The 20,810-nt window shown below is 40.3% G+C and overlaps 2 protein-coding genes across 8 annotated transcripts in view; one reads left to right on the top strand and one right to left on the bottom strand.

Moving 5' to 3' along the window:
• Nucleotides 1–11,762, bottom strand: part of LOC138958521 (sodium/hydrogen exchanger 9B2-like) — a 27,948-nt gene extending 16,186 nt beyond the window's left edge. For 2 of the 7 annotated variants that reach the window (XM_070329706.1, XM_070329712.1), the window contains exons 1-3: nucleotides 11,687–11,757; nucleotides 4,251–4,682; nucleotides 939–1,026 (exon numbers count right to left, since the gene is read on the bottom strand). In XM_070329706.1, the coding sequence (XP_070185807.1) occupies nucleotides 939–1,026; nucleotides 4,251–4,682; nucleotides 11,687–11,738 (572 nt within the window). In that variant the 5' untranslated portion in view covers nucleotides 11,739–11,757. The other 5 variants (XM_070329708.1, XM_070329707.1, XM_070329710.1 and 2 more) reach the window with 5 other exon arrangements.
• Nucleotides 11,726–20,810, top strand: part of LOC138958522 (AN1-type zinc finger protein 4-like) — a 21,639-nt gene continuing 12,554 nt past the window's right edge. Inside the window, exons 1-3 of the mRNA XM_070329713.1 lie at nucleotides 11,726–12,220; nucleotides 17,999–18,142; nucleotides 19,641–19,830. Coding sequence (XP_070185814.1) covers nucleotides 12,082–12,220; nucleotides 17,999–18,142; nucleotides 19,641–19,830 — 473 coding nt within the window. The 5' untranslated portion in view covers nucleotides 11,726–12,081. The remainder of the gene's footprint in view (nucleotides 12,221–17,998; nucleotides 18,143–19,640; nucleotides 19,831–20,810) is intronic.

Here is a 20,810-nt window from a genome sequence, read left to right as displayed (position 1 = left end):
ACACAATACTGAAATATCTCAATGCTAATTCATATCCTAACATCACATTCAAATCAATAGGTCTACCATATCTATACTTACTGATACACATTTTTGAAATGAGCAAAATATGATTAATAATTTTGTTTATGGGGGTTTGCACTTCTGGAGAGTATCCAAACAATACATCTAATATTTTCTCCCGCATTAACAAATATACATCTTCTAACATTTTCCCAAAACAATTTCATTTTACTACATTTCCAAAAGAAGTGTTCAATATAATCAATTTCATTACAAAGACTACATAAACTATTTTCTTTTAACTTCATTTTATGCAATAAAATATTTGTGGGATAAATATTATGTAAAATTTTCCATTGGAGTAACTTTAATCTTTCTTCGCTTGTACATGCACTTGCCAGGACCCAATACTTTTCGTCAATGCAAATGTTATATTTGTGGGACCAAAATTTTACAGCGCAGGGTTCACTGGCTTTGGATTGCGTTAATATCGCACGAAATTTCTTCGGGGAAGGGTTATTTAGCATGCCCTGAAAACAGGTCGCAGGATGCTCGTCACCCGCGTCTGTGTTGTCCCGCAGTGCTCGCGCGCAGAGGGCCGTGTGCAAAGCGTTGTACTCAAACAGCCTTGTGGCGCTATATCTGAGCAAATTAGGTCTTAAAAAAGAGCTTAAGTCTTAAAATAGGGATACATTTACAGAGGTTATGAACAGAAACACTGAAAAAAAAACCAAGGTCTAAAATCGTGGGGGTCTTATAAAAGGGTGTTCTAGTAATGCATGTACCACCAAAGCCTGCGAGATTAAAATTCGTTTTTTTACAGAGAAACATGTTTCACAACAACTGCTCCAACTGCCTAAATAAATGCATGTATATATATATGGGAGACAAACATGAAAAATCTCACACAGAAAACTGCATATTCGTACACATACCTACATCCAGCTGACCATTCAGGTTTAATATCCTTGGCAATGGAAAATCCAGGTACATTACCAAGTAGTCCACCTATCAGCAGCATTCCTGAAAACCAAAAAAATATTGACACTTGCATGCAATCATCTGCAAAAACAAATGATCAAATACTGTGCAGATAGTACTCAAGAGCCCGAATCTTGAACTGGTTAGGCTCAGACAGACAGACAAACATATAGACAGAGAGACTGACCCTCTCTCTCTGCAAAAACAAATGATCAAATACTGTGCAGATAGTACTCAAGAGCCCGAATCTTGAACTGGTTAGGCTCAGACAGACAGACAAACATATAGACAGAGAGACTGACCCTCTCTCTCTTGCCCCCCCCCCCCCCCCCTAAAATAACTGAACACCTGAGCAGCCAGGGCCTAGGGATTAATTATCATGATTAAATTAGTACATATCAGTTTTACATACATCAGCACACTACATAAATCGTCCTGCATTTTACATGTACCATGATTGAACCTAATAGTTTTTGACACAAATCAACCCCTCAAATTAAAATTGAGGTCAGCCCATATATGTAAGTTTACTTTTCTTTCATGTGTACAACATCAGACTCCTTTTTCTTTCAGCTGTTGTTGCTGCTGTTGTTGTTGTTGTTTGTTCATTGAAAACATTTCACCCAAAGAATATCTCACAATAACAAAAGAGAAAAAAAAGTTCATGTACTTAATTTTGTTTTGACTATCTATTAAAGGTCAGTTTGATATTGGAAGTACAAAACAAACGAACAAACGAACAAACGAAGAAGTAAACAAAACCAAAAAATCCCCAACCCAATCTAATAAAAAAAAGTCAAAAACGTGATGTGTTCAGCAATCTTTCACAAACAGAAGACAAGTGGATTATGTTTTGTGACAAGTGGCTAACATATATTGCTTTCATGACGAAGACAAGGCATGATCAAAAGCCAAGCCTCAGGTGCCCAGGGCACAAGAGGAAGACAACAGGTTGACAAGGGGTTACAGAGGGTTGACAGGGGGTTACAGAGGGCTGACAAGGGGGCCCCTGTCCTGTCAGACCCCTCCCTGTCATCCTCTGGACAGGGCCAGGCTTTGCTGTGACGCAGGTACTGTTGCTGACAGCCTCACGCCCTACCCCCATCAGTCACTTTCCTGGTTAGTAGTAGTGTTCAATTTTCTTTGTTCCCCCAAGGGTGGTATGACTTTTACATTGGTCAAACTAGCTTGGGTGTGTCGGAATGTTGCATCTTCATCTTGGTGGGGCAACAATACCCCTCCCTGTTTGCTTTGTAGAACTTGTAATTTACAGACTGACGTGTACTTGAGTTTGATGAACAGACAGGTACGACTCTTTGAAGTCTTCCACTTGACATATCAAGATGCTCCACCTTCATATACATGTGTTAGTAAATAGGCAGCATACTGCTTCCTTCTGCTTTGAAGTTGTAAATAACATACACACACTGAAATGTATTTGAATGTCTGAACAAACAAATAGGACCTTTTAATATCTGAACTGGATTACCTCTATTAATAACTGGTATCATGACTTTCAAACTTGTACATAATTTCTGTTCTTGTTTAAGAGTCATTTAGACACTAATTTTAAAATATTTTGAGTTTTCCTTGGTCAGTATACGTCTACATTTTAAGGCATATTTTGCACCCTTTTTTTAAACTGATTTTTTAAAATTTTTTTTAATGAAATTGGGATATCATTTCCAAGGCAAAGTGTCTGACTTGCAAAATAGTACACCTGAATAAGTATGGAAAGGAGTAGAATGCTACACCACTAGCAGCCTGGGAGTATAAGTAACAAAGAGCCAGGGATCTAGCCAAGAATCAGCACAAAGTAGGTCACTGGACCAATTCACCATAAAATCAACAGGTCATTCTCAAAATAAATAAGTCAGGCTGTGCCACTCTTAACAGGTACATCCCAAATTCAATGAAACACTTGAATGATCCCAAACCTAAACAACTGGTCCTTTCAAACCCCAATGTGTCATGACTGATGAAAAACAACTGGTATTATGAGTAATTATTTCTAATATGCTGACTGTTAGCAAATGATAACAGGCATGTCGAGAAAAAAGATATCAAGCATGAGCCTTTTAGGCGAATCCTGATATCGTTTGTGAGACATGTTTGTTTTCATTTGCTAACAGTCAGCATATTAGAAATAACGGTTTTATTGCCGTTTAATTCGACCAATACAAATTTGAAGCGACCCCGTGAATTAGACAGAACAGCCGCAATGTGAACTTGAGCACTCCTACCTGATTATGCCTGTCAGTCAAAGAATTCTCGTGACCTGGGTCAGCATATCAGAATAACACACCTGACGTGATGAATATTCACAGGTCAAATGCGTTTGACACACAACAATCTCACAAGATAAACCATGTTGAACATGCGTTTCGGTTGCTTCGCTTTTTCTTGTTGAACAGAGTGCGACAGATTTAGAACCGACTCCAGACGGATGGGAAATGACGTAAAGATACATTTGACGTAAAGCGAGTGACGCGATTTCACTTGAATTTTCCAACTTAGATAATTTAGATTTCAAGTGAGCGGGTCGGCATTGCACACTCAGAGGATGGGCGGTGCCTTGCTGTTCCGTAAAGCACCCACCGACAAAACTCGCTTTTCGGTATTTTTTAGATAAAGAGAGTATTATCTGACAGCATTTGAAGTGTCATTCTTTAGAATAAATCACGCTGATATTGTTGAATTACATTTTTACTTTGTCTTGTTAATTTTTAGCGTGATAAACAAAAAGGGTCCCTGCCTGAACGTTATAACATTTAGAGGGTCACCTAGAATCCGTCCTGATTGGTCAAAAAGCCATATGAGGCACTGAATTGGTAATAAAAACTCTTACCAGCATTTACATACACTGCGACAATGACAATGTATACAAATATTTATATATACAATATATTATAACGCTGCCAATGACAAAATTGATGACGGTGTGAAAAGAATGTTTGTGGCATTTGATTTATCAAGAATACTAATTGTCCTCAGACCAAAAGACCTCCGATTCACAATGTTGTTCTTAGTACTTTTTTGGTCTGATGCATTAATGTTCTGATCCCTGGCTGGTCATTTGTCCGATAGTTTTGATACATAGAGGGTCTTCTGATAAAACATGTTCTTCATTTTTTTTCTTTCAGCTAAGACATTTGGACCTATACATATTTTCAATCCAGGTTCAACTGACCTATTGTCCTCTAAGTCTGAGAACAACACGGTATCCACATTCATAAACTGAAAATTTCAATTCCAAATCAACTCACCTAACAATGGAGGTAGCTTGACGAGGTTGACGATATAGCCCCCACACCAGCACAAGAAGAACAGCACAAAGAGGGAAAACAGGTTGCCACCGGGCAGCGCCTCTTTATCAGTCAGCGCCCATAGCGTACCCCACCAAATGGCCCCCACCAGAACAACAAAGAACGCGGCTCCGATTTTGCCATGGGGTGGACAGCAAAAGGCAAACTTGAAGCGTTGCAGGCAGTCTGGGTTGAGAGGCGTAGGGTTGTAGTCGGCTAGGATGGGTTTTAGGCAGTCTATGCAGCTCTCCTGGCACCGGTCGCATCGACTTGGAGCGGCTTCAGGTTCCACATCGTCTTTGATTTCATAATCCACCTCTACGTCTCCGTTCTCTTTCTGGGGGGCACTCATTGTGAGGCACGGAAGTGTGTGAGCTGCAAGGACCTTGACCGCTGTCAAAAGAGAACAGAATAGAAAAACCTTTAGTTATCACTATCAGCATGAAAGAATCGGCAGCTATAAAAACGATGATGATACAAGTAATAAAGACTCCATAAAGATCATGAACAATGTTTGCAATGAACAGTTGTGGGACAAAAGAACAGATAAAAGGCAAATAGTTTAAAGAAAACTGATGCACTACGTACAGGTGACTATTGCATTCTCAGTGAACAACCCCTATTAATATTTACACTAATCCCAAAACATTTTCATTTCATTTTCATTTCCATTACTTTATCGCTGGGAAATTCGGGTCGCTTCCTCCTAGTGGAAAGCTAGCAGCAACGGAGTCGCGCTACCCAAGTGTCTGCGTGTTTAGGTGTATTCAGCCACCTGCACTTATGGCAGAATGACCAAGGTCTTTTACGTGCCATTGTGATGACACGGGGGTGGGACATGGCTTCCGTCTCTGGGTCTGCACATAAAGTTGACCCGTGTCCGTCCCGGCCCGAATTCGATCCTGCGACCTTCCGATCACAAGTCCAGTGCTCTACCAACTGAGCTACCGGGCCCCCACTGTTTCAGCACAATAACATTCATCTCATACAAAATCATGTCTTTCCGGCAGAAAAAAAAAGTAGGTGAAAGAAAACAGCAAACCAAGTATACAAACAATGCCCAAAACAAAACAAACCAAAAAACAACAAAGAAAACATGAGCTGGTTCTACATCATTAATTATTCAGAGATGATTTAAATACAGTCCCGGAGTTTCTATGCTATCTGCTGAACAACTCAACAAGTTTGCCTAAAATTCTCCTGTGTTTTTTTCAGACAGAAACTGTCAACTTCCCAACACTATTAAGTCAACATGCTGTATTGCATTAAAAATGCAAAAGTAATAAAAACACTCAAGAAAGTTTTATTACATAACATGTGTACACTGGGTGGCCGAGTGGTAACGCACTTGCGCTCGGAAGCGAGAGGTTGCGAGAGGTTGCGAGTTCGACCCTGGGTCAGGGCGTTAGCAATTTTCTCCCCCATTTCCTAACCTAGGTGGTGGGTTCAAGTGCTCTTTCGGATGAGACGAAAAACCGAGGTCCCTTCGTGTACACTACATTGGGGTGTGCACGTTAAAGATCCCACGATTGACAAAAGGGTCTTTCCTGGCAAAATTGTATAGGCATAGATAAAAATGTCCACCAAAATACCCGTGTGACTTGGAATAATAGGCCGTGAAAAGTAGGATATGCGCCGAAATGGCTGCGATCTGCTGGCCGATGTGAATGCGTGATGTATTGTGTAAAACAATTCCATCTCACACGGCATAAATAAATCCCTGCGCCTTGAATATGTGCGCAATATAAATTGCATAAAAAGAATTAAAAAAATAAAAATCCCTGCGCTTAGAACTGTACCCACGGAATACGCGCGATATAAGCCTCATATTGATTGATTGATACACCATGAAATAAAACCCAAACATACCTCACAAAAGCAAATGATGCAGAGAAGGTGTGATACACCCTGTTGGGTGTTGGTCTCATTTACCAGTACACCTGGATGATTGCCCTCTCTTGCCAGAATTCGAAGCACAAGGTTGCTCTAGCACAAATCCATTCCTTTCTAAGCAACTGGCAGTCTGATACAAAATAAACAAAATTCAAGATAAGAAGTTATCACACCAACCTTTGTCAGAACGCTGGCCAGCAAAGTCAGTTCGAAATGCAGACTGAGAGAGAGAAAGGAGGGTGGGAGAAGGAGATACTAAGGTGAAGCTGGGAGAGGAGAGCAATGAGGTGGGGGGGGGGGGGGGGGGGTTAGTAAGAAGTTAGTAAGGAAGTAAAGCTTGATGGTCACAAGGCTGGTGGGCGGGGCTTTGTGCAGCCTATTTACATATTCATGAACCATGCACCTGAGAGCCTGGGGGGAAGAGATGATGACAGAGGGGGTAGTGTGCATATCTGGCTGGGGACAAGGGGAAAAGGAAGAGGGTGATTAAGTGTTGACAAAGAGGACAGATGAGGGCTAAGATATATACATGTGAGGTAAACCAGCCACAAGATATATTGTACCTGCTATGTAGGGAGCATTGTGAAGGTAAAACATGTGTGTGTGTGAGTACTCTGTGTGTGTGTGTGTGTGTGTGTGTGTGTGTGTGTGTGTGTGTGTGTGTGTGCGAGCGTGTACACGCGCGCGTGTGTGTGTGTGTGCCACATCTCTACCAGACAAAAATACTGTAGATGACAGGGAGGAGCACACCAAAATCATACGCACTTATGACATCAATCACTCCTTAATTTACGTAGTTTTAGTTTTACACACTTTGTTCTCAAGTTTCTTGTGCTTAAACTGTATCTTTTACATGGCTACGATAATCTGTGAGGGCCCCAAAGGGTTTAAAATCGTGATCGTGATTGGCGTTTTTTGACCTTTCTATGACCGTGATTGCCGAAATTTCCATTTCTGTGATCGTGATGGGACTTTGCCCGTGATCCGTGATGACAAAAAAATCAAGTCTCGTGATCGTGATCGTCATTTGTTTTCGTGATCGTGATGGGCATTATTGCAAAGCATTTTATTTTCAATGTACATTTTTCACAGCTTTATCACTCTATGATCCTCTATTCGTCAAGGTGTTTGTGATCGTGAAAACAAAAATCAAGGTAACTGTGATCGTGAAAGCTAAAATTTCCCTTCCCGTGATCGTGATGATACCCCCCCTTTGGGGCCCTCATCTGTGACGCAGTACAAAATTAAAAAGCTGTGTCAATCAAGAAAACTGACATCTTAATGAAGTAGGGTGGCTCAAAGAAAATCAGGGCTATTTTGATTAGTCAAGCAACAACCAATCATCTAAACAATAGGAGATCATTCTCTCATCCCTCACATCTCCCCAAAAGGCAAACTTAAAATATCAAAATTCTCCCTTGCAGATGGTTACTGTACTTCCTCTAATTTGTCATTCCTCTTATCTCGGGCAAAACAAGCAGAATTCTTTCCCCTCCATCAACCTGAAACATTATAACTATAGTGTCTAACACTGTGTCTCTCTATTAACTCGTTATTAACCCTAGCTACCATTTGAAGGGAAAACAGGAAGACTTGTTCTGATGAATTTTAAAATGTTTGATTGGTTTGCTGGTTCAGTGGTTGGTGGGTTAGGCCATGTTCAGGGCAGCTAGTGTGTGTGTGTGTGTGTGTGTGTGTGTGTGTGTGTGTGTGTGTGTGTGTGTGTGAGTGTGTGTGTGTGTGTGTGTGTGTGTGTGTGTGTGTGTGTGTGTGTGTGTGCAATCTGGTGCAATCTGGTGTCATATCTGAGCTCAAAGTTTGCCATTAAATTCTGTTTTTAGAATCAGAGTTTTTAGTAAAAAAATGTACCAATTTTTGCTTTTTTGAAGAAAAAAAATATATACATGTATTATATGGTTTAAATTTGTTAAAAAATTGATCTGTTGAGACAAACAGGAAAATGTAACTTGTAACACAATCTGTGCAATCTGGTTTACTTTCAAACATAAAAGTTCAAGTAACTGAAGCGGGCGGTAGCAGTGCGTGAACAAAGTACGGAAAGTTTTCGCGGGCTTTTGCACAAAGGCCAAAGTAACCGATGCTTTTTTTGTGCCTCCCCCCTTTATTTTTTCGGCGGACACTTTTGCATTTTCGGCGGAACAAAAAAAAATTCGGCGGACAATTCCCATGCCTGCAAGTACTTCTCTGCAACTGCCCCCAGTGTCTTCATACAAACAACTCTGTATCGCAATCGATCATTTAAAACAAAAAACTTCATGCAGAAAGCTAATACTCAGGTTATGTACACATCAACTTGTTAGCCAGTAGAAAAAATAGAGTGTATTCCCTGGTGTCAATTACATCAACACAGACCCTGGTGCAAGAGTACCAGTTTGACTGACTATTAGGGTTTAACATTCTCTTAGACAAGTTGGCCTTTGTTGGGACAGGTATTGGAAATAAGCTGAGAATATTGGTGTAATACTCTGACTCGAACAAGCCCGCTGTGGCTGTCTTCGACACGCCAGCATTATAGGTTTGTCTCGTCAAAGTATCGAGATACGATCATGATAATCAGAGACGAAAGATGATGCATGCGTGTCTTAGTGTTTTTCAAGCCCTGAGACTTTCGTTGTGAACTTGGGATCTTTTTTGTGTGCATGTGTGCACACGAGGGTGTTGGGACACCAAAGAGAGTCTGTACAAAGTTGACTCCGAGAAATAAATCTCGCGTCAAACCTGGGATTCGAACCCACGCTGATAGCGACAAACTGCCGCTGCATGGTTACAAAGCTAGCGCTCTACCAACTGAGCTACGACCCCGCCCCCCAGAGGCTCTGCAGTGCTGTACAGTACATTACATACAGGTGGTGAAACTGCTACTGACATGGTCATCACAAGATGCATGCATGAACACACACACACAAACACCGGCAGACAGACAGACAGACAGACAGAGATGTACAAATATAACACTGTGAGGACTAATCCATTAGATTTCTTTCTTTCCTAGTCTTTCACTGTTGCCATTGTTCAGAAGGGGGACTATAATCCTGCTCTCTGATAAAACTAAAAGCTGGGGAAAACCAAGGGGAAATAAGTTTTTGATTTACTGTTTAAAAGTACTGTATGAGTTTTCTCCCTTCTACTTATTCCCTCCCAGCCAAGTTGACGCACAAGTTTTTGAATGTGAAAACTAACTGACCAATCTTCGTTTCCGCACGATGTATAATATTGAATACAAAAAAATAATGTGCCTATTTTTCTCCTATGCTTATCCTTAAAGTGAGAAAAAAAGCATGCCCTTGGCTTCCAGACAGATCAATTATATGCAGCTGCTGTTTTGTGATTATTCATTATTGTACATTGTACCTCTACTTGCTCTAGAAATGAAAACAACTGCTTTAAAAAAAAATTGTATTGTCATGCAAAAGTCAGTATGAAACAAAATAAGCTCTGTTGATGAATTCTAATTTCCACATCGTTCAAATGCCTTATATGACATCAGCTATATATAGCTCCCTTAAAAGGACACATTCTGTTGTCCGTTTCTCCGTTACCTTTACCAAAATACACCTGGAGGGGCCCTTTTGGTTGATTCGAAGGGTATCCTTAGCAGATGATGACAATATTCAGTTTAACTGCGGAATAATTGAAATGCTTCAAAAAAGAAGCTTTTGGGGAGAGAAAATGCTGCTGCGGCGGATGATGACAAAATTCCTTTATTCCACGGAAAAAGCAGTTTTTCCAAGAGATTTAGTCCCAGCGAAGCTGCAGGTATCCCACGAACGCTATACTGTAATCGACTTGAGAAATGTTCATGCCGATAATACATGATAAAGAAGGATTCGTTGTGTCGTCAATTTATTTATTTATTTATTAAGGAGATTTCTATAGCGCATAACTAAAAGCACTATGCGCTTTACAATATCACTAGGTATCACTAGGTATAAGCACACGCAAACATATGCATCGTGACGTCATCCCCTCTATTGGGCTTCTCTCGCGCGCATGGCATGTGCGTGTTTGCATGTTTATGTGCACAAGTGTGTGTGTGTGTGTGCGCGTGTATGTGTGTGCATGCATGTGTAAGAGAGAGAAAGCGAGAGAACAACTGAGAGAGAGTGTAGCCTATATAGATGTGTGTGTGTGTGTGTGTGTGTGTGTGTGTGTGTGTGTAAGGGTGCTTGAGAGTGTATGTCTATGTGCATGGGTGTTTTGTGAGCATGAATGGTGTGTGTGTGTGTGTGTGTGTGTAAGAGAGAGGGAAAAGAGAGAGCATGTGTGCATATGTTTGTGTGTGCGTGCGTGTGTGTGTGTGTGTGTGTATGTAAGGGTGTGTGGGTGTCTGTCTGACTATGTGAGTGTGTGCATGGATGATGTGTGTGAGAGTGAGTGTGTGTGTGTGTGTGTGTGTGTGAACGTGTTTTTGCGTGTGTGTGTGTGTGTGTGTCACTACGTATGTGCGCGCGCACGTGTGTGCGTGTGTGAGAGAGAGAGAGAGAGAGAGAGAGAGAGAGAGAGAGAGAGAGAGAGAGAGAGAGAGAGAGAGAGAGAGAGAGAGAGAGAGAGAGAGAGAGAGAGAGAGAGAGAGAGAGATCAAATCAAATCAAATCAAATCAAATTTTATTTTACGAGGGTTGTGGCATAAGCAATATAAACGAGCTTCTTTTCAACCAGCCCTCGCCCAGAGAGGGACTATTCTAATCTTAAATATATATATATAATCTCGGAAGAAAGTCTCTGCTGACTTTCAATTGTTTCTTTCACAATTTCTGATGTTTTATATATATATATATATATATATATATATGTATATACACACAAACGTAAAACAATTTCAAAAGATAAGCATGACAGTAAAAAAAAAAATAAAAAAATAAAAAAAAAGAGAGAGAGAGAGAGAGAGAGAGAGCGTGTGTGCATGTGTTTGTGTATGTGTGTCCGTGCGTGTGTGTGTATGTAAGGATGTGTGGGTGTCTGTCTGACTATGTGAGTGTGAGTGTGAGTGTGTGCACTGACACACACACACAAACAGAGTGAGTACAAGTAATCAAAGAAATTCTGCACAACGCTTTGACATACTTTTTCTGTCAACATTTACGCGTGAGAAGTCCAGGTTCGGCTACCCAGTGGGAAAACCCCTCCCTCTCCCTTTCCCGCCTTTAGCCATGAATAGGAACATTCTTACCGGAGTCTCGAGGTCTTTCCGGTATCTTCTTGAAACGTATCTTTCCTTTCACTTGTCTTCTGTTTAAATTTGTTTCTCCCCTGTTCTAACCCGAGTTCACCATTCGCTACACCGTTACCCCAATGAAATTTAGTCCAAGGTGGAAGTTCGGCCATTGTAATGCAGGACATTTATCAGACTAAACCGCAGTGCGGTGAGTCAGTCTACTTAAATGAGAGGTGAAACTTCATGCCCGAAACCCAGATGTCTCTGGAACATCCGATCACTTTTGTTTTGAACGCAATTCTATTTTCTTTTGAGTGTGTGACCGTACCAAAGTCATGTGGATGTGAAGGCTGCGAAACGTCATCATTATTTGCGTTCATGTACGCAACTTCCCACTTGTTGTCCGTAACTACAACATACGGGCAACCGTAATGTCCTCGAATTCCACAGTATCACCATAATATTCAGCGTAGGGTGGAGGCATAAACACCCGTAGATTGCCCGCCTCCAGCCGAAATCGCCATCGTCATTTTGCAGTTTGATTCGAAAGGGGTTAAAGAATTCAGGACTGAGGATGGCAATAACTTAAAATGATATTCTGTCGTATTTTGCAACCGATTTTTGCGCGGAAACTGAGGAAGTTGTGTGTTCGCTTGACGTTCCTTGATTGTAGAAGTGAAACTGAAAGAGCCTAAATGGCGCGTTGAGGGTAATTTGAGGGAAATGAAGCAAGGCCTCGGCCCAAACAATTTCATCAGGATGGAGTTATTCATCGAAACGCTGACTGGGACAGCCTTTGAGCTTCGTGTTTCGCCTTTCGAGACTATTATGTCTGTAAAAGCGAAGATTCAGAGACTGGAAGGTAAGTCGAATCAGTCAAGTGGTTGACCTGCAAAAATGTAAACATCGGGTTTTTCCATTGTGAGTTTGTAGATATATCAGTTATTCCGAGCATTTAAACGCATCGTAATGCAGAAATCTATGCCTGGACATATATGTTAGCGTTGTTTGTGCCTTGTTTGTAATGATTAATTTAAATGAGCATTCGACCCTGCTTGAGACTGTCTCTGACAGCAACATACATGCAGCAGTGTACACACCATTCATTCCTTTACTTTACACAACCTTATTTGATCAGTCACAAGCAGTTTGTTTGAGCGAGAGTGTGCGGGGGGTGGTGAACCACTGTACATAAAGGGAAAGTTTGTGTGCGCGCCTGTGTGTGTTTTTAATCTAAGACAAATGTCGCCAATGTTTTTACAGAGTGACGTTAAATAAACGATTTTATCATCATCAGTTTGTAAGGCTGCTGGTCATTTCAGCTAAAAGAATGCATGTTTTCTCTGTCTACGCTTATAGATTTTAACCTTCCTTTTTGATCTGTGATCAATCAATCAATCAATATGAGGCTTATATCGCGCGTATTCCGTGGGTACAGTTCTAAGCGCAGAGATTTTTAAAATTTTTTATTTTTTATTTTTATGCAATTTATATCGCGCACATATTCAAGGCGCAGGGATTTATTTATGCCGTGTGAGATGGAATTTTTTTACACAATACATCACGCATTCACATCGGCCAGCAGATCGCAGCCATTTCTGCGCATATCCTACTTTTCACGGCCTATTATTCCAAGTCACACGGGTATTTTGGTGGACATTTTTATCTATGCCTATACAATTTTGCCAGGAAAGACCCTTTTGTCAATCGTGGGATCTTTAACGTGCACACCCCAATATAGTGTACACGAAGGGACCTCGGTTTTTCGTCTCATCCAAAAGTGATGTTACAAAGCAGTTCGGTTCGACAACACTACAGTCATTCATGGTTTTTTTTTGTAGAGCTGCTCACTGTTGTTGTTCAAAACAATAAAAAGAAAAGTTGTCTACCTCCATGGAAAGCCTACATGAATTTTCTCATTATAATTATGCATAGGCATACCATAGCTGTAACATTGTAGTTTTATTTCATGGTAAACTAAAAATGTTTGATTTCATAGTGTGCGGTTATTGCCTGACTGTAACCTGTACCTCCTTTTGTTATGATAACATATTGGTAGATAGTAATGTATATGAAGCGATCAGTCTTAGACCTTTTCTCTCTACATATTTTGATATAGTTTGAATAACAAAACCCAACATTATGATAATTAACTGGCATACATAATACTGCTATTGAGGGGGGGGGGGGGGTATGCAGTGTCAGCTGCCAATGTAATTGTACTGAACAACACTGAATTTGAAAAGTAATATAGAAAGAATTCTTCTTTTTCTTCGTTCTTGGGCGAAAACTCCCACATACACATGTTTTTTGCACGAGTGTGATTTTACGTGTATTGCTGTTTAATTTACCCCGCCATAAGCATGTGTTAGAAACTCTGGTTGTAACTTGCAATGTCAGAAAATGGTATTGTGACATATCTTTCAAGGTGTTACAAATAGATTTTCCTCAAGCCAAACAAATAAACAAATATATAATTGATTAGGTTATAACCCTATTTTTTTGCCAACTCTGGGACTTTTTTAACCACTCCGCGAAAAAAAGGAAAGGCAGAATTAAGGTTCACAGACAAAAGGACATTGTAGACTCTTTACACACTGAAAATGAACTTATGAAGCCAACCTGATTCATAAAAATAGGAAAACCAAAGAAACAACCTAAACCTACTGACCCTACGTTTTTGATCATGTTACCCAAAGTGATTTTTTTTCCCTTATGAATTATTTGCACATGTTTACATTACAATTCTTTCTTTTTTTTAAATGCCAGCAAAATCTTGCTTAATTACTTATTCCTGTTGTTTATAATATGAGTTAAATACAAGATAATGGAAAGAAGTATGTGAACCTGAATTTTTGCCATTGCTGCATTATCTTTATTTTAACTACATGTATTTTTTCTTTGTAAACAAAATCTAGTGGCATGGTTTAATTGCATACTGAACAATGACCTGTATCAGCGCAGGTCAAAAGAGAGGGTTTTTCAAAGCAAGGTGTGTAGAGGAGTGAATGTATGCATACATGTACACACAGAAAGTGATAGCAGAGGTTTGGGAGATTACCCCCCACCAAGCTCTCCACAGTATCAGGGATATGAATGACAATGGTGCTTCTGGGCCTCTCAGCAGTTCTCAGCTTACTTTCTGCCTTTCTTTTATCCCCTGGCTCTGTAATGTGCTGCTCCTGTTAGTGTTAACCTGTGGGGAAGGCTGTCATTGATTGGGGGATTTATTGAGGGCGATCAATTGATTTTTGGTTCTTTTGAGAGAAAATGGGGCGTCACGCCCTGAATGTGGATCTGCCACCTTGTTGTGTTTACTGCTTTTGGTCGTGTAATTACAATGTCTAGCCTAGCTGGTTGGTTGATTTTTGCAGGTCATGTTGTATGTTTGTTGGTCAGGTAGCTCAGTTGGTAGAGCACTGGACTTGTGATCGAAAGGTCGCAGGTTCGAATTTGGGCCGGGACGGACACGGGTCAACTTTATGTGCAGACCCAGAGACGGAAGCCATGTCCCACCCCCGTGTCATCACAATGGCACGTAACAGACCTTGGTCATTCTGCCATAAGTGCAGGTGGCTGAATACACCTAAACACTCAGACACCTGGGTAGCGCGACTCCGTTGCTGCTAGCTTTCCACTGGGAGGAAGCGACCTGAATTTCCCAGGAATGGGACAATAAAGTAATGAAAATGAAAAAAAAAATGTTCTGGAACAGCGTCTTTGTATGATTGAGCTCTGAATCGATTTGGTTGTAGAATTCCTGTTTGAAGTAATTTCTACCCTTTGGTATATAATTATAAAGATATTCCGTTGAAAGTTTCTGAAGAAGACATTGCTTCTTAGTACATAGTTGTTTTCACCGGAAAACAGTAATTCAGTTTAAAAAAATAAAATAATTGTCATTTTCATATTGCACTTTATGAAAGTAAGCTCTTCTGGTTGGTATCTTTATAAGTAGTTTAGTTGGAGATTGAGTGGTTCGAGTAAAATATTACAATGTAAAAACTGTTGATTTCAAGTCGCAAATAGATGGAAAGTAATAATTAGATCAGATTTGTCTTTTTTGTTCAACTGAATTTTAATGATCAGCTGCAGATTTCTTCGCTCCCAAATTCCACGGTAAAGGTTATGGTTTGCTATTAAAAAGTTACGCATAACTCTCTTACATGTGTACATACATTTATATATGAATATATCATATATATGAGTTGTTCTTCAGTACTGGTGACAGAAAGGGGGAAAAGTGGTCAAAATTCAAATCTCTAGTTTTGTTTTTGAAATATAGCTTTTCATAAAGCAGAAATACTGTAGTATCTGATGTACATAAGAAAAAATCACTGGTTCACATGGTTCTTACATAATCTAACTTTTAAAGCTGGTTCTTGTGTGTGACTGTGTCTGTGTGTATGTTTGTATGATGACGATAGGACCCGAAACGGCTGCACGGACTGAGACAGGAATTGCAGAGAATGTTCTTTGCCACTCGAGTCGTGTCATAGGGTACTTTTGGAATAGCAAATTTGAAAGGATTCTTTAAAAAACGGCGGAAAACATTATATACCCTGTGAGCTATCGAGGATCCTCCCCGTCTGGGCTGTCGAAACATGGTCTTGTTAAAAGACGTTTTCAAATGGTTAACGGGGAGATACACTCGAAGCACATTTAGCGAAGTTATGTTGCCAAATCATCAAAGATCAACATTTCACTACACGGATCGATGCACACAGTCGAAATAGATGTGACTTTCACACAACCGAAGACTACTTACTAGCAGACTAGCAGACGACAAGATCTAAATATTTAGATCAGTGAGAGCAATCCGTTGAAGAACAGTTACTCCGCTTATTCGTCTTCAGTTAAGCTTATTTCCCCTGCCATAAGTTTCCTTGCAGATCTGCAGTCGCGTCGTGAAATGAACTAGTGTCATCGGAAGATTCTTCTCAGTCAATGATCAAAGCACAGTAAGTTCTATGCTGACAAAAGTCACTTTAGGAAAACACGACCATTGACTTCATTTATGAACCCAAAGGTAACAATATCGACAAGAATGTACGCATTTGACATTAAATGAAACATTCATAGACAGTTTCCAACTCACCAGATCTGCCAAAGCGCCTTCAATCGTGAAAAACGATGATTTTAATCCGACAGGTATCGGAAACAATCTCTTGGTAACCTGCGTTTCTCCTTCCGAAGCGACGTGACGGCGCCACATTTGTTTGTTTATGGCTGTTTATCGCGAAACAACACAGTTGAAATTTGTGTGTAAAATATCATAAATGTGTGGCGTGTAATCTCCGAATCAGTTCGTTATCTGCGTTTCGATGGTAATTCAGTTAGCGTGGAGTTACTTTGAATCGAAGGCGAAGGTAACCTGCGTTGCATGTGGGACGGCGTGAGCAAATTTGATTGCAATATTTTATACAGGAAGTAAATTTCAATGATTCTGGCTCAGTCTTGTAGATCTGTTATGCAGTGTTTTGGTAGTGTATCTGCTTTTCTACTATGAAGCTCATTTGGAGTGATACGCTGATCGAAGTGGGGTACCCTATGTGGGACATCAGCCGTATGCAGATTACGCCTCAGAACACTCATGCATTTCACAAAGACAACAATAATTTGCAACATTTCAAGAACTGCATCAGTTTTATTAGATACTATTTCAACAAAAACAGCACAAACACGACTATTATCAACAACACAGAACGGGAGGTAAGTCTTCAAAGACGCACCAAGTGTGCGTTCCCGTTTTTGGACGCCATTTTTGCAAGCATTTTCACAGTAAATCTTAATATTTCCATATCTATTGAATGATTTTGGTATTTTCTTTGATTGTGCCGATTCTCCTATCTCTCTGGCATGTACTGGGTGCTTTGTGACCAGTTTCTCCCCTAGACTGTATTGAAAAATGCGTCCGTGTGAGCTGACCCTCACTTGTGACCAGTAGCATAGAACAACTCATATGCAAGTAATGAGTGGTCTTCAGATAGGCCAGAATAGTAGTCATGAAAAAAGCACCAATAGTATCAAAGTGTATTTTTAAGCTGGTAACCTTGGTCAGATTCTTGTCATGACCGTGTTAAAGATAATTTGGCCTGTAATCAACCCCGGTAATTACTGTTTTAGTGCATGACTCCTCGGATGCATATATATGTCATGATTAATTTTAGCAATAGGTAGACAGTTGTCTTATTCACCTAATGATAATTGTTATCTCCAATTTGTACCTTTGTTGTTGCTGATTACATCATTTCTACTTTTATCTGTCTTTGTACAGCTTTTTATTTCAATTTCTATAGATGTATAGACACTTGTGTGCATGTATACGTTTACGCTCTGCTGTCAAATCACCTATTTGCTCCCCTCCAACACACACACAAACTCACAAAACACACACACACACACACACACACACACACACACACACACACACACACACACACACACACACACACACACACACACACACACACAGAGAGAGTCAAGCCAATGCATAACTGCTATACTAAATTTCTATTACTGTCCCCAGTACATTGTACTAGTAACTATTTTGGGACATGACGTGGTTATGTGCTAAGAAGTAATTAACTCTGGTATTTCCCGTTCAAGATGAATGAATCTGTCTGTCTGTTCATTTCAGGGATCCCCATCTCTCATCAGCATTTGATCTGGCAGTCTGTGGAATTGGAGGATGACTACTGTCTCCATGACTATCAAATTCACAGTGGTGCTACCCTTAAACTTGTTCTGGCCATGAGGGGAGGCCCCATAAACACACGCAGAAGTGAGTGCATACAAATTATAGTAGAACACCCCCCCCCCCCCCCCCACTTTTTTTTTAAGACGTTACAAAAATATAAGAAAATCAGAAAGTTGTAAATTGGAAGGCAATTTACAGACAGAAATTTAAGGTCAATGGGTATGGAGTGCCCTCAAAGTGGGGTGGGGAAGGGTGGGGGTAAGCCACATGGACATGCTATCTGGGTCAATCTCTTTTTGTTGTTTTTTTCTTCTTCTTCTGCGTTCGTGGGCTGAAACTCCCACGTACACTCGTGTTTTTTGCACGAGTGGAATTTTACGTGTATGACCGTTTTTTACCCCGCCATTTAAGGCAGCCATACGCCGTTTTCGGAGGAAGCATGCTGGGTATTTTCGTGTTTCTATAACCCACCGAACTCTGACATGGATTACAGGATCTTTTTCGTGCGCACTTGGTCTTGTGCTTGCGTGTACACACGGGGGTGTTCGGACACCGAGGAGAGTCTGCACACAAAGTTGACTCTGAGAAATAAATCTCTCGCCGAACGTGGGGACGAACTCACGCTGACAGCGGCCAACTTGATACAAATCCAGCGCGCTACCGACTGAGCTACATCCCCGCCCTGTTGTTTTCTCATTTTGGTCTTCTTTTGGCACCACAAATGTACTGGTCTGTTTTGATATATGCGCTGGACTGTGCTGAAAGAAACAATTTCACTTCTTGTGACAGGCGTTTGTTTATTTTGACGGTGACAGAATGCCTTTCATCATCTTGCTGCACAGTTTGGTACAGTGGAACCTCCCCCACCACCCCCCCTCCCCCCCCCCCCCCCCCCCTTCTAACACCTCAAAAAAATCCAACAGTTACACAACTATCCCACAAGTGACTACACATACCTTTAGTGTTGCCAGCCAAATGAAACTGTATGCAGTTTGTCAGTTCATGTCTCCCACCAAAAAGTAATTAACCTTTTTTGTGATCACGTTCTGGAGCCAAAATGGAACCAAATACATATGTTTTAACATTTTCTTACTCAATTTATAAACACAAAATCTGACTTTTTGTAAATGGATAGATGCCTGAGGCATGCCTGAAAGCCCCAGGGGCTCCGTGCACCTGGATGTGAGAATTTCAGTAATTTTAAATTGGGGGTGGGGTACGTGGAGGGTCCTAAAAGGGGGGTTGCACTGTAATCTATTTTCTTCGAGTAAATTAAAGTAGGCAAAACTCTAGTGAAATACCTTTTTGATGTCCTGTTAGATTTGATTTCATAAAGACTTTGTATTGGTTGCAGTTCTGTTCTTTTATCTTGCATGCTGAAAAATCTTCTTTTTTGTAAAAACTTTTTAACAGATACATGTGTTAATGAGGCATTTTTAATCATTGTAATTAATTTGTTTAATTAGCAACTATTGTTCATTATTACTAATCATTATAAATGTTATTTATTTTTCAATGATTTAATTTATTGGGAGCTTTGCATCAGACCTGTAAGAAAGAGAGGGGTGTTGTGCTATTTCAGTACCTGTGGAGGACACTGCTTTGAGGGAAATGGCCGAGTACATGGAGGCGAACAAAGATGAAATACTCGACAAACTGCCCGACAGCCGCAACGTCACCCTTCTTGTTTTCCGGGAAGGGGACCAGCTCAACTTTTTCAGGGTTGTAGATCGCGGCGATGGCACTCTTACACCACTCTCAGAATCCTTAAGGTAATGAGTCAGAGTGAGAGGGAGGGAGAGAGTGTGTGTGTGTGTGTTTTTACATTTAGTCAAGTTTTGACTAAATGTTTTAACGTAGAGGGGGAAATCGAGACGAGGGTCGTGGTGTATGTGTGTCTGTGTGTGTAGAGCGATTCAGAGAAAACTACTGGACCGATCTTCATGAAACTTGACATGAGAGATCCCGAGTATGGTATCTCCAGACGTTTTTTTCATTTTTTTGATAAATAGCTTTGATGACGTCATATCCGGTTTTTCGTGAAAGTTGAGGCGGCACTGTCACGCTCTCATTTTTCAACCAAATTGGTTGAAATTTTGGTCAAGTAATCTTCGACGAAGCCCGGACTTTGGTATTGCATTTCAGCTTGGAGGCTTAAAAATTAATTAATGAGTTTGCTCATTAAAGTTGTCATTAAAATCGAATTTTCGCAAACAGACTTAAAATTGATTGCATCGTATTCTTCATCATATTCTGAATCTAAAAATATATACATATGTCATGTTTACTCTTAAAATGTGATCACAATTAATGAAAATAGATTAATTAGTCTTACGATAAAAATTTAAGAAATCGATCCAAAAATGATTTCATCTTATTCTTTATCATTTCCTGATTCCAAAAACATATAGATATGATAGGTTGTATTCAAAACAAGCTCCGAAAGTTAACAAGAATACAGAAAAGCGCGCTTTCCTGCTTAGCACAATACGCTACCGCGCTATTCTGGCGTGTTAATTTCACTGCGTTTTGCACGTGGAAGGTGAGCGATTTCCTTCTCGCGGGGATTGACGAAGCTGTACTGTCTTGGTGAAAAACTACAGTGCGTTCAGTTTCATTCCGTGAGTTCGACAGCTTGACTAAATGTAGTAATTTCGCCTTTGTGTTCAGCTGCTTTTTTTATTTTTTATAAAGTGGATGCATGCAGTTGGTAAGACACACAGTAACATTGATAATACAATTCAAATTGCTT

Source organism: Littorina saxatilis, linkage group LG2 (assembly GCF_037325665.1).
Source record: "Littorina saxatilis isolate snail1 linkage group LG2, US_GU_Lsax_2.0, whole genome shotgun sequence".
Taxonomy (NCBI): Eukaryota; Metazoa; Mollusca; class Gastropoda; order Littorinimorpha; family Littorinidae; genus Littorina; species Littorina saxatilis.
Note: the sequence above shows the minus strand (reverse complement) of the source record. Positions and strands in the feature narration are given on the sequence as shown.